This window comes from Varanus komodoensis, unplaced genomic scaffold (genome assembly GCF_004798865.1).
Source record: "Varanus komodoensis strain SLA01 unplaced genomic scaffold, ASM479886v1 scaffold40, whole genome shotgun sequence".
Classification (NCBI taxonomy): domain Eukaryota; kingdom Metazoa; phylum Chordata; class Lepidosauria; order Squamata; family Varanidae; genus Varanus; species Varanus komodoensis.
This window is the reverse complement of record NW_025335942.1, coordinates 2,087,646-2,100,212: the sequence shown is the minus strand read 5'-3', so window position 1 is coordinate 2,100,212 and position 12,567 is coordinate 2,087,646. Positions and strand designations below refer to the sequence as shown.

The 12,567-nt window shown below is 48.2% G+C and overlaps 1 protein-coding gene across 1 annotated transcript in view; it reads right to left on the bottom strand.

Moving 5' to 3' along the window:
* Positions 1-12,567, bottom strand: part of CTNND2 (catenin delta 2) — a 489,283-nt gene that overhangs the window by 262,771 nt on the left and 213,945 nt on the right. The window contains exon 6 of the mRNA XM_044442939.1: positions 9,260-9,887. Coding sequence (XP_044298874.1) covers positions 9,260-9,887 — 628 coding nt within the window. The remainder of the gene's footprint in view (positions 1-9,259; positions 9,888-12,567) is intronic.

Below are 12,567 nucleotides of genomic sequence, written 5' to 3'. Positions count from 1 at the left end.
TGTTTTCACTGAATCATTTTCACGTGCCGCAGTGCAAGAATGTGAGCATGTTGCTAGGTGGGGTCTGGTGGATCATCTATGTGCTTGCCCTTGTCTTTCCTGGTTTGCTACAGTCAGGGTGGATTTGATTTAAATCACTGGTCAGTAAGACCAGATTAAGATCATGGTTTTGCCTGCCTTACCTGTAAGAAGAGGAACTTCATTAAAATATTCCCAGACTGGGTCTCTTTTAAGGCCCTGCTGCCATTACATGTTTTATCCCCCATGGAAAGAATAATATGAAAAACCTCAGGCCATACGCAAAAAAGATCCAAAGATTTGGGGAGTATCCTGCTGAACAAGGTTTCACCGTCATTCTTCCTGCCTGCCCCTCCTTCCTCACACTTGGCTGCTTGTGCCGATCTTCTCCACTCCCAACAAGCTTCTTTGTTCATTGGACTTTTTGAAACTTAGTGCTTAAGAAGTAAGGGGCTGATTCTGTGTACACGGATTTGCAAAGGAACAATGGGATTAGCATCTTTTCCTCAACTCCGTATGTTTATTTTATAACATTTTTGCTGTGAAGGGAAGTCATGTGTCCGCAGACACACATTCACCGTTTTGAGAACTGCAAACCAAGCATCTGTGATCTTATCTTCCAGGCAGAAAAACTGTCCAATCACCTTACAGAAACTTCTGGAAGAAGATGACATTGTGAACAGATTAATGGAACTCATTCTTTAAACTTTAAACATTGCATGAATATACAGCCTCATGCTACATAATCAGAATTGAATCCTAATTTCATGAGGAATAACCTTTGGACTATAATGTATCTTAAATAGATACATTAGATATATTTTTCTTCAAAAACATTTTATTAAAAAAACTGCTTTAAATTTTAAAATCCAATTTAAATTTATTTTTTCCCAAAACTTTTATCCATCCTGCTTAACATCTGTCAATAAGCAGAGATCTTATGAACGGAAGAGGCTCTGTTCAGAATTTTGTAACAGAACTAAAACCCTGAATACCATAGAAACTGAGGCAGAGGGTCATCTTGAAACGAAAGTCATCATAACCACTGGAGAAATCCAGGTGAGATATTTAGGTAATTATAATTAGAGATGTTGTCAAGGTTGGTAATTATCTGGTTCAGTGCATGAATCCTCATCTCTATTATGAATTAGGTTTCTTTTCCACCAGATGCTCTTCCCCAGTTTGAGATGTAAAATGGGATTTGGCATGTGCAGGCTCAGTTTGCAGAACCCAAGGGTGCTTCACGAGCCACAGCGGACTCTGCTTGGTTTATTAATTGCATCAGCTGCCAGCAACACACCTGCCAGGTCTGCACATGACAAGGTGCACCTGCGGAGGGCAGCCTACGCTGGCTGGTTAGCAAGCCATGGTGGCAGATTGCACATCTGTGCATGTGTGAACCTTGCTTGTCACAGAGTTAGCATCCGGGCAAAAGCTCTTCCTCCTCCTCCTTAAATATCCCCCGTTTTGTCCTCTCAAGGAACTCGGAGTGGCTTACATAAACCTCCTCCACTCAGTCCTATCCTTCCAACAACCACCCTGTGAGGTAGGCTGGCTGAGAGGCTGTGACTGGCCCAAGGTCACCCAGTTGGCTCCATGGCTGCGCACAGTCTAGAACCTGCATCGCCTGAGCCCCAGTCCCGCGCTCGTAACCTCTGCACCACACGGGCTCTCCATGCTCCTCTCTGCTTCCTTCAGCTCACACTGGTCAATGTGGTACACAGGAAGAGACCACCCAATCAAACATTCTTCTGTTTGGTGAGTATCTTCTATCTGACGCAATTTCTGTAAATATTTCTTGCAAACCTTGAGTGGAGGTGCTGCCCTCACCCAGATCTAAAATATCCTCTTTCTCCCAGCTGCATTCCTTTGGGTGGGCAACTACTCTTCTCCACCTGGCCTGATATCAAGAACCAAACTTTGGGTAACCTCGTAACAGGGTTTAATTCATGCCATATGAAACAACAGTCCTCCTTAGCTTGTATAGAGTATCTTTCTCCCACCACTGAAAACCAGAAGCAGCTTGCAAGTGTTTCTTGACAACGCTCTGACATCCAGGCATTACTGAGCACATCTCTTTGGTGCAACAGCCAAGATTTAGAAAACATAAGATGAGATCTACTGCATTTTTTAATGGTTGGGTAACATCCTGGTCCTAAACCAGGTTTATTGTTGATGGGTCTGACACTAACAGCAAGTATGCTTATGCTAATTGCTGAAAGCTAATGACACCTGAAAATGATGATTGCTGCAATTAATACTTGGACATCTTCTACCAAATATACCAAGATCTACAGACTTGCAGAAGTAGGTCTACAACTCCAAGTAGTCTTTGTATTTGTGTTCTTTGAACAGCGGTACCCAACAAACTAAATGGTAAAAGACTCCTGAAATCAAGAGCCACTACAAAGAAGTTTGCAATAGAAAGGTGGGAGATGGATAGAAAGGAAAGAAATATCTTTAAGTAAGCATAAGCTCTTGGACTTGGTTAAAATCACTTTTTGGAACCTGGCCAAGCAGCTCAAAGGCAGACATGTGATGCTGAAAAGTTTGTTGCTTGAAATCCACTTTAAAATACACAATATTCACAAATGATTCACAAAATGGGAACAGGAGACAGAATAAAGGGCTCTTTTACAGAATAGTAAAATTAGGATTAAGTATATTTTACAGCTCAATTTTGCTCAACCTAAAGCAGTCTCAGTTATAAAAAACATAATCCAGCAATATCAAACCCTCTGAAAGCTAGCTCTAGCCCAGATCTCAGGAAATATTTATTGGAAGGCATATCATGACTACACATATTTCCAAAGCTTAAAAAAGCTCCATATTAAAGAAAAGGCTTTACAAAAGGAATACTTTGAAGTCTGTTGTTGATACATTTTTGAAGTCAACACTATTATTGCAGCAAACAAATCAGGAAGATGTGAAAACAAAACCTCTAGTATTAGTTTTAAGAAATGGAAGAGGCGGTCCTGCTAAAGGCAGACAAGAAGGGATCCGTAAAGATCATGGGAGGACGGAAGGATAAACTGTGCGGTGCAAGTCGGCGGGGCGTTCCCATGGGATGCAGCAAATGGGGCGTGCCAGGCGCACGTGTGCCCTTGCACACTTGTCTTCGTGGTCACCAGGTCTCCTGCTCCTCCCAGCTGTTTCGATATTACAAATGACCGTACAAGAGTGCAGGTTGCTTCACAGCAAAGGGAGGGTCTGCATTTCCTCCGATTCATTCTCTCTCTCTCTCTCTCTCTCTCTCTCTCTCTCTCTCTCTCTCTCTCTCACACACACACACACACACACACACACACACACAGAGTTCAGAAATACTCTTAAGAAGAGAAAATTCCCTTTCCTCTGCAGCACATTGAAGCATCAATCAATATAAAGTGGGGCAAAAAGGGACGCCCATTATGGCTTGTAAGGCGAGGAGGTGGCCATAGAGGAATGCAGGGAAAACCAATGGGGCAGTCAAACCGAAAGGAAAGATGGCCAGCAAGGAGTGCAGGAGCCGCACGGCAGCAGATGCTCAGGCAGTCAACTTGTCCTCTGTGACCAGCCACGTCTCCACGGAGGTGCAGTAGCCGCACCTGCGACCAGCCACACCTCCAGGTGCAGCAGCGCCCACGTCAGTTTCTCGAATGGCCAGATGTGCCCACAGGCGGAAACAGGTTGCCCTTCCCTGGGACACTGCATTGGACTCGTGGTGGGTGGGCTTGGCGTCCCTGCAGCTCCCTGGATGGACTGGAGAATCACTCTGCCAGTCTCTCGATGGCTATGAGGATAGAGTGAGAACCCCATGCAAGCAACACCTGGAGAAGGAACGGGTGTCAAACGGTACAGAGATTTCTTCAGCAGGAACCAGTTCAATGGAGCAATCGTGGTTTAACACACCACTCTTTACGGAGTTGCAAATGGACGTGAGGTCGGGGCACCCCGCACCTCCATCTTTCACGCACCGTCCTCAGCATTTGGATCCCAACATGGGCCATCATTATGTCAGAACAAAGAGATGCGGTTTAAAGTTGGCTTAATAAATGGGTCAGAAACCACTTCTTGATCTTGCATTCATACCCCAGTTAGTAAACAGACATTAAACCACAGTTCCCTGGGTTGTATCCAACGTTAGTGCTAGAGCAAACAGAGTCACTGAAAGGAATGTGACTAGCATTGGCTACAGCCCCACTTCCAATGTATCAGGAAGCTGCCCTTTATAAAGGCCAGGCCAGAAACGCCAAACCAGTCCTTCAAGAGTGAAGAGAGACATTTTTCTCCTTCTGTAATACTAGAAGTTGGAATCATCCCATGAAGCTAACTGGTGGAAGGTTTAAGACAGATCAAAGGAAATACATCTTCACAGAATATGCAGTGAAACTAAGGAATCTGCTGCCATGGGAAGTGGTGACGGCTGCTAACTGGGGTGGTATTAAAGGGGGACTGGACGGACTCACGGAGGAGGAGGAGGAGGAGGAGGAGGAGGAGGCAGCTATCTGTCTCTACTGGCCTTGCTGGCTATGGGCTACCTCCTTTACCAGAGGTGGCCTGCCTGCGTACCCCAGCTGCTGAGGAGCTTGGGCAGGTGGAGGTCTTGCACCCATCCTGCTGGAAAGATCCAGTGGGCAGCTGGTTTGCCACCATGTGCACAGAGTTCTGGACCGGATGGACTATTGATCCGATCCAGCATGACCTTTTTTATGTTCTTAAAGGATGCACAGACATGGTGTTCATTCCTAGCTCAAAAAAATATGAATTATCAAGCCACAGACGAACCAGCAAACACAGGACAAGTAAAGCACGTGCTGCTATAGAATGGATGCAGTTTTTGTTGATACTGGTGAAGTCCTCACTATGAATATGCATTCCTGAATTTAATCCCTAACTTCCACCGGATTTGTTCAGTTATCAGTTCAGACACAAAACCAGGAAATATTGGGTCATCATAAAGAGCTGTGCCAAAGAACATTTAATTTCTTCCGTATAGAGCAAGCGCATTCCAAACAGTTCCAACAACAGTGACACAAAGTCTATGCAAATCACATGCATCACTCCTGTAAGCAAATCTCATTAAATGACAAACCCAGAAGAGTGTGTTTTCTTAGTGTCTAAAATCCTCAGGCATTGTAGTGGTGCTAAGTTTTGTTACCGACTTCAGAGGGGTTTGGGTGTGTGTGTGTGGGGGCGGGGGGGGGGGGAGGAACAGAGATCTAATTCTTCATATTAAAAGCAACACTAGCAGCCTTTTCAAAGGTGAACTGTGCAAAACCCTCTTTCTATTTGTTAAAGGCAACTTGACTTCTCTTTCAATACTCCCCTTAAAGGCATCCTCCCCTTGCCCCTTTAAGCTCCTGCACCATGATTCCAAAGAGTTTAATTGAAGAGATCTGGCAGTGTTTTCTATTTAACAAAGACATCCTTTGATTCAACAGTTCATTAGTCAGTGGAGTTAAATAAGTGCTAAGAAACAAAAAACAAAGACCTGCTCAGTTTTCCTCTCTTGAGATGTCATAATCTATCACCAACAGACAAGACCTGAATCTTTAACATGGATATATAAAGTAGAAAAACACCTTTGACAAACAAAGAAGCCAAACAAAACAAACAAAAATGCCTATTTATCTTCTCCTTTCTTAGAACGTAACTTTCTTGGGGCTGCTGTCACCTTCAGTTCCCCCTCTCTTCTCAAACTGTACAACTAGGATTTCAGTGTTTCCAATTCCTTTAGAAACAACTGGTTTATAATTTAAATCATTGCTATTTTTTAAACTCAGGTTATGAGTAAAGGACATGGTAAGGTTAGGAGAACAGAAAAAAAAGATTAAACAAGATGTTGCAGTCACTCAGAGCACTGTTACTAACTCGCAGAAGAATTCTAATTGCGCTTAAGTCAATGATAACAGGGGTAACAGGACTGTTTTGCACAGAAAATTTGCTGCTCACTATTCAAGCAAGTCACAGCCAAAGCCAGTTCTCTGATTACGCACAGGGTTCAAAGCACCTAAGAATGTACACTGGGATTAATGGACGAGCACTGCATCTTTTGTTAATTCTGTCCTTTACCTAAAAGTGTACAGTGTACAGGATCCCATCTGCAGAATATCTGAAATCACGCCCACTGAATGCAGAGGATGGAGGACATCTGCTGATGAACATCTCCGAGAGGAAAACAGGGTGCTGCTTCAGCCTTCAGCAGGAGGAATACCCTGGTCACAGCAAAGATTTCTTTGAAACAACTACTTACACAAAGGCGCTTAAACAGTTGTTTCAAAATAACACGTTCTTATTTCACTTTTGGGTCACAATTTATTCCATACCTTTAGCCAACTTAAGAGAGTACTTCCCGCCCCTAATTCCAACCAAAGGCGAAGTGGAAAGCTGGACGACTTTCCATTAGTTGCAGTAAATAGCATCTGTAAGTCAGCCTGAGGCCTTTTCCCTGAGCAAATTCCATCGGGGCCAGCCAATCTGCAGCTGGCAGAATTAAGAGAGGAGACAGTGAGCGCCCATTAATCAGCCTACCTGGACCCGAGCATCCTTCAGTTCCTCCAGTATCAATCACACTCTATCCTTCCTGTGAGAAAAATGCCCCAAACTGGGTTGTGGCATTTCCTGCTTATCAAAGAGAGACAAGGTGTTTTAAGAAAATCTAGTCTGTATTTTCCCATTTATCTCAATGGAGTAGTCGAGTTAGCCAATATCTCTCTCTGAGAAAAATAAAAATGCTCATACCAGGCAGGTAAAAACCCAGTCACAACAGTTCATTCCATCGACCTAGCTCTGCGAAACATGATCTAAGTAGATGCTGCTTCTGATTTGTTTTGATTGTTAAGGAGATGGGGATCTCTGTGGACAGAACATCTGAGTACATTGCCAAAACGTATATTTTACTGGTGCGTGGATTCCCCACCCCCACCCCAATGACTTACTTTTAATTATTCTTAAATGGCAAGTCAGACAAGTGGACTTTCCAGCCCAGCGCTGCCCGTACTGCCAGAGGGAGGCACACGCTGGTCTCAGTCCCCAGGTGCTTGTGCTTGGTGTCTCCCAGGAGGGCAAAGAGAAGAAGAGAATGGCTCCGTCCATCTGTCAGCTGCAGGGAGCTTGTTTCACCCTCCCATTCCAGAAAAGATGCTCATTTCAGAGGAACAGCTGATTAGGGATTGGAGGGCAGCACATTCTGGCCACAGGTAAGTGGCACCCCTTCTACCGCGGAAAGTATCATGGAAATATGGAGGCTGGTTTGGCCCCTGACGTGGCCAGAGGAGCTGCTGGCTTTCCCCTCTCTTCCCTCCCCATCGCCCGTGTCTATTAGATTGTGAACCTGGAAGAAAGGACCACACTGTCTTTTAATCTTTGTACTGTCAGGCACTGTGTTCACGTTGCTGTTGTTTAAATAAACAAACAAATCCACTGATCACCAATAGGCCCCTTTGATTCCAGACAAGCCTGGCCTCCCTCGAAAAGCCACGGATAAACCTTCCACTTCTGCAGGCAAAGCGCACACCTATTCGTTTCTTTAGAGTTGTCTATACTGAAAAGTGTAAATGCATCCAAATTCCATCATTCGTCAGCACGTTCCCACCGATCCAAATGATCCCTGTCCAAACAGCATTTCCTTTCTCATTTCCAGCTTTGGCCACCTATTGGTTCACAAGGTCTAAACAAAGTGGGATAGACTCCAGAACAAAACTTCTGACCGGATCCTGGGAACCCTGCTGCTGACACAGCTCCTCAGTCATTCAGGAACAAGCCTCACACTATGACTGAGCATCATTACTGTAAGACACCCGGGGATTTTGTGGCCGCCAGAACGCCTCCGGCTCCATTTGGCTGGGCAGTGATTTTATCAGAGATAAACTGTACCAAAGAGAGTTCCGGGAATCCAGAGCTAGGGTTTAGCATTTAGCCACTGGATTGAGGCACAGTGAGCTGCAGGAAGGACCTCAGTAGAAGGTCTGAGGGAGAGATGTTCAAAATGTGGAGGGTGCTGAGGAAGGTTAAAAGTAGCAGGGCGCCCTGGGAATGGGGAAAGTGCTGAACCTTTTGAAGCAAGGGCTAAGGGACAGCTTGGAACAAAAGGATAAGGCGGAAGATGGATGGGAGAGGTTGCAGTTACAGCCTGCCGCCTCCAGTTCGTCCTGCTGGCACAATCCTGCGATCCAGTCACAAGCTGAAGATGGGGCGGAAGAACCAGCAAAGCTCAGCCTCATTGACATTCTCTGATTTCTACCACAAAGCGCGTTTCCTCAAAGGGATGCCCAGTGAATTCAGCGGGGCTCGCTCTTAACTGAGTGTGCGTGCGGCTGCAACTGCCACCAACCAGTCCGAAAACACGAATGCTACTTCATAAACTGAATAATCTTTGGCCCTGAGTAGGGGAACAGATTAATCATTAAAAAATCAATTCAGAGTGCAAGATCCCGAATAACAGAATTAACATATTGCTTAACTTCACCTAATTTTTGGAAGGTGTAGCCTTTGATCACATCCAGCAATACTAGAACAATTTCCCAGTTACCTTTTTTTCATCTTCTTCTCTTTAAAGGGTAGGCACTTGAATACCTATCTGATATCGACAGAAACCCTGTCATCTGAAATGTCTTAATTGTCATATCTAGTCATGTAAATCAGACAAGTCATACGAACATGACAGTTGTTGCTATAGCAATACATCTCAAACGATTTTTGTAAGAACAAAAAATCCCCATTGCAAAGTGCACAGCTTAGTTATCAGATCATCAGGAAAATCAACCACAGGGTTTTTTTTCTTTTCTTTTTAGATCCAGGACATGCTTTCAAAGAAATCAGGTACTTTCTAGATGGGTGGGAAACACCCTATATATCAGCTGCATGCAATGTGCACCATCTAAAACTGCTGTTAGTGAGTAAAACTCCCTGATCTAGCAAAGGAAGAGATGAAGCATCCAGCTGCGGAACTGAGGATGCTTCCAAACACAGCTGGGTAAAACTCGCCACTGTTGGAAAAGGCATGGCCGACTCTCCGCGATTCTTTCAAAGCCGGGCCGACTCCGCGGAGGGCTTCGGCGGGAGCGGCAGTCCCCGTGGGGTCCGCGACCCTCTGAGCTCGCAAGCAAGCGTGAGCCCAAGGGCTGGCGGCGGAGGCACGAGCGAGGCACCGGCGGCCGCCGCCGCCGCGGGATGCGCCCTGGGCAGCGCCGCTCCGCTCCGCGCGAGGGCGAGGGCGCCTCCCGGGGCGCCCGGTGGGGAGGCGCGCCGGCCGCCTTACCTGCTAGGCTGCCCGGTCGCTGCAGCGTGGCCGTGGCATAGAGCTCCTGGGAGTGCTTGCTGTACTGCTCGGGCGGGTGGACCAGCCGCTTGGTGGGCGAGAGGGTGGCGTAGGTGCCGATGGTGGAGCTGAGCTGGTGGATGGGCGAGGAGGAGAGGGTGGACTGGACGGTGGGCGGCGACGTGACCCGGATCGGCGAGGGCGAGAGCCCGGCCGAGGAGACGACGATGTTGATGGGCGAGCTGGTGCTGTAGGACTTGGCGAGGCGGCTGGGCGACTGCTTGGGGGAGGAGAGGCGCTGCGCCGCGCCGTAGCCGCCGGCGGCGCTGCTCTCGGAGGCCGAGCCCGCGCGCTGCAGCTTGGTCGGGGAGCCCACCTGCTGCATGGACAAGGGCGAGCTCACTCTCTGCGCCGGCAGCGTGGAGCTCGAGTAGTAGAGGGCCGGCGAGTGCTGCTGCTGCGGCGGCTGCGGCGGCGGCGGCTGCGCGGACGACGACGACGAGGAGTCCGGCAAGTGGAAGGCGCTCCCATGGCTCGGCGCGAAGGACTCCCGCGGCAGCGGCTGCGACGGCGCGGGCGGCGGCGGCGGCTCCGGGCCGGCGAGGTGGGCTGTCCGGCCGGCGGTGCCCTGCGGGGGGGGGGGGGCAGACAGAGAGAGAGAGACAGACAGACAGAGAGGCGGTCAGAGAGGCAGCGGCCACCCCCGCGGCCCCTCCGCCGCCGCCTCCGCCTCCGGAGCGCCGGGGAGGCGCTGGGCGCGCGCGCGCCCTTTCCCGGGTCGGGCCCGGGTGCCTCGAGGATTAAGCGCCTAATATTCGCTAAGCTGGGAGAATATTCCTTTGCAGGCAGGCGGGCGGGCGGGGGCTTCGGGCGGGGAGGGGCAGCGGCCAAGTAAGTCCAGGAGTCGAGCGCGGGCTGAGCAAGCCGCCTCCGCCGCCCCGTGCAACTTTCCCACGGAGGGAAGGCCGCCCGCGTGTGGTTGGCGGGGGGGGGGGGGGCCACGCCGTCGCCGGCTCGGGGTGGCGGGAGGCAGCGCAGCGCAGCGCAGGGCAGGGCAGCCCTCGGGCTCGCTCGCAGGCAGAGCGCGCGGGAGGGGCCCCGCAGCCAGTGGCCGGGCCGTGCGGGTTTGCCCTTCGCTCCTCATCGGCTCCACCCTCGCCAGAAGGGCTCCCGCGCGCAGGACTTCGTCGGCCGCCCTCCTGCTGCGGGAAAACAAGCATCCTAGCCAGGAGGCAGTGTTCACACATGCCAGAAGACAGGCCGCGCCTGCAGCAGTTAAAAGTCTTTTCTCTCGCTAGGAAACCTCGGGGTATCAGGGCGCTTGCAAGGAAAACGCCTGGCACCTGCAGCCAGCTACACTTCCCGTGATAAATTGGGTGGAAACCCTGGCAGTTAAATCGGAATCAAAGTATCACCTTCAAGAACTGTTTTACACATCAGACAACAAAGCTGCTACACAGCTGACAAGGATGGGTGAGAGTCCAGGCCTTTTTGGGTATTCAGTCACATATTAATTGCATGCATCCTTATGTATATATGGGAAGTATGATTGTTTTTTCATACATTAAAAATAAAATAATGTAATGGCCGATGCTTGAGTTTTTCATTGATTGTAAAAGGGATATTAATTTGTTTTAGCCTTCTAGTGCAAGTTATAGGATAGCTGACCAGAATTTCAAGAGTACAATTTCATAACATCCTAACGAAACATTCAGGGAAAGGGAAAGCAAAAGGTTGCCTATGTTGATTTAAGGGAACAATCTTATACATGTGGAGTCCCAAAACTCCAAGAATTCTTCTACTGGCATATCATTTGTCAGAGAGCTGTAGGGCTGTGTAAATATGCAGGGATTGTGTCCTTAGGGCACAAAAGTGGGAACTCTTGGTGCCATCATTTTAGGATACAGAGAGCGAGTGGATTCAGATCCAGTTAGTGACACTAGAGGTATTTTGCTTCCACCGAAAGTGGAAACTGCAGAGTGTGAAGGCTTGTGTGTGGGGAAATCCACCAAAAAGCCAGTTTCCTTGTGCATGAGCCATCCTTTTCACATGCACACACAGACACCCTCCCGCCCTCTCACACAGGAACCCTTTGCAGCTGTACCTTCCAGGGTGAAAAGCAGTTGCTGAAGAAAATGAGGGCAGGGGTGGAGTTGTGGAAAGGGTGGGCCCATCCTCTGGATCATGCCCAGACAGAAATTTGCATTTGAATAAAAAGAATACATTTTATTTTTTTTTATTAAAACATTTCTATGCCGCCCCATTCGCTGAAGCCTCGGGGCGGCTCACAACATAAGATAAAGTACAAAAATAAATATAAAAAAAATTGTGGGGCATATCTTCACAGGAGGTCTTAGATCTTCCTGCCAGATATTTTGGAAGTTTTCCCTAAATCTTGCAATTTTTTTTAAAGGAAGAAAGAAAAAGGAGGAGGGAGAGGGAGGGAGAGAAAATCCTCAGCAGATGCTCCCTATTAAAAATTTCAATTATGTGCCTGAGCCCCTTCTGGAACAGCGAAGAATAGAATGTACCTCTTATCTCTCAGCATAGACTGCATTCCAGTTTTTATCAGGGATCTTAGGCTAAGAGATCATCTGTAGCTGTTAATCTGGTAACATTAAAATCCTCTAATAACAGCACACTGGAAGGAGAGAGAGCTGAGCATTCTGTCAAAAGACACACTCTGATTTCAGATACATTTCTCAATCCTGGTCCCCCTTGCCGTTTGCTTTCCTGATCGTGCAGAGGATTTATCTGAACCATTAAAGAACGCCTGAAGTTGATGGTGTAGTAGGAGTTATTCCAGCCAGTACTTTCCTTACAGTGCGATGCCATGCCTGCTAGGACAAAGCAACTCCCAGCATCCCCCAGCCAGGTTGCTGCCTCATCCTTCCTCTGTGTTTCCCTTGTATTTGAAATAAGCCTTCCGCATTGTTCCCCACTTAGTGGATGCTTAAGCTCCGACTGTGGGAACTGTTTGCCCTCCTCCGCAAGCAGTGAGAGGGGCTGATTCTATTTGACAAGATTCAGAGCTCCCAGCTAGCCCGCTTCTCTTCCAAGTCCTCTTGGTAAGACAGCTTTCCCCATAAACACAGCAATCCTACTCTGCTAACGGGAGGGAGTCAGGGTGAGGCGGATGTGCCTTCCCACTGACTTCCAGGTTCCAGAACTCAGATGTCCGTGTGTGGGGAGAAATACCAGTCCCCTGCAGGGACAGGAAAGCTGCATGGTGCTGCTTCTACTGGTTGTAGGCTTCAAAATGGGGCCTTCCTTTATACCCGTGCTTTTCCCCCTTGTGAGCACCCCGA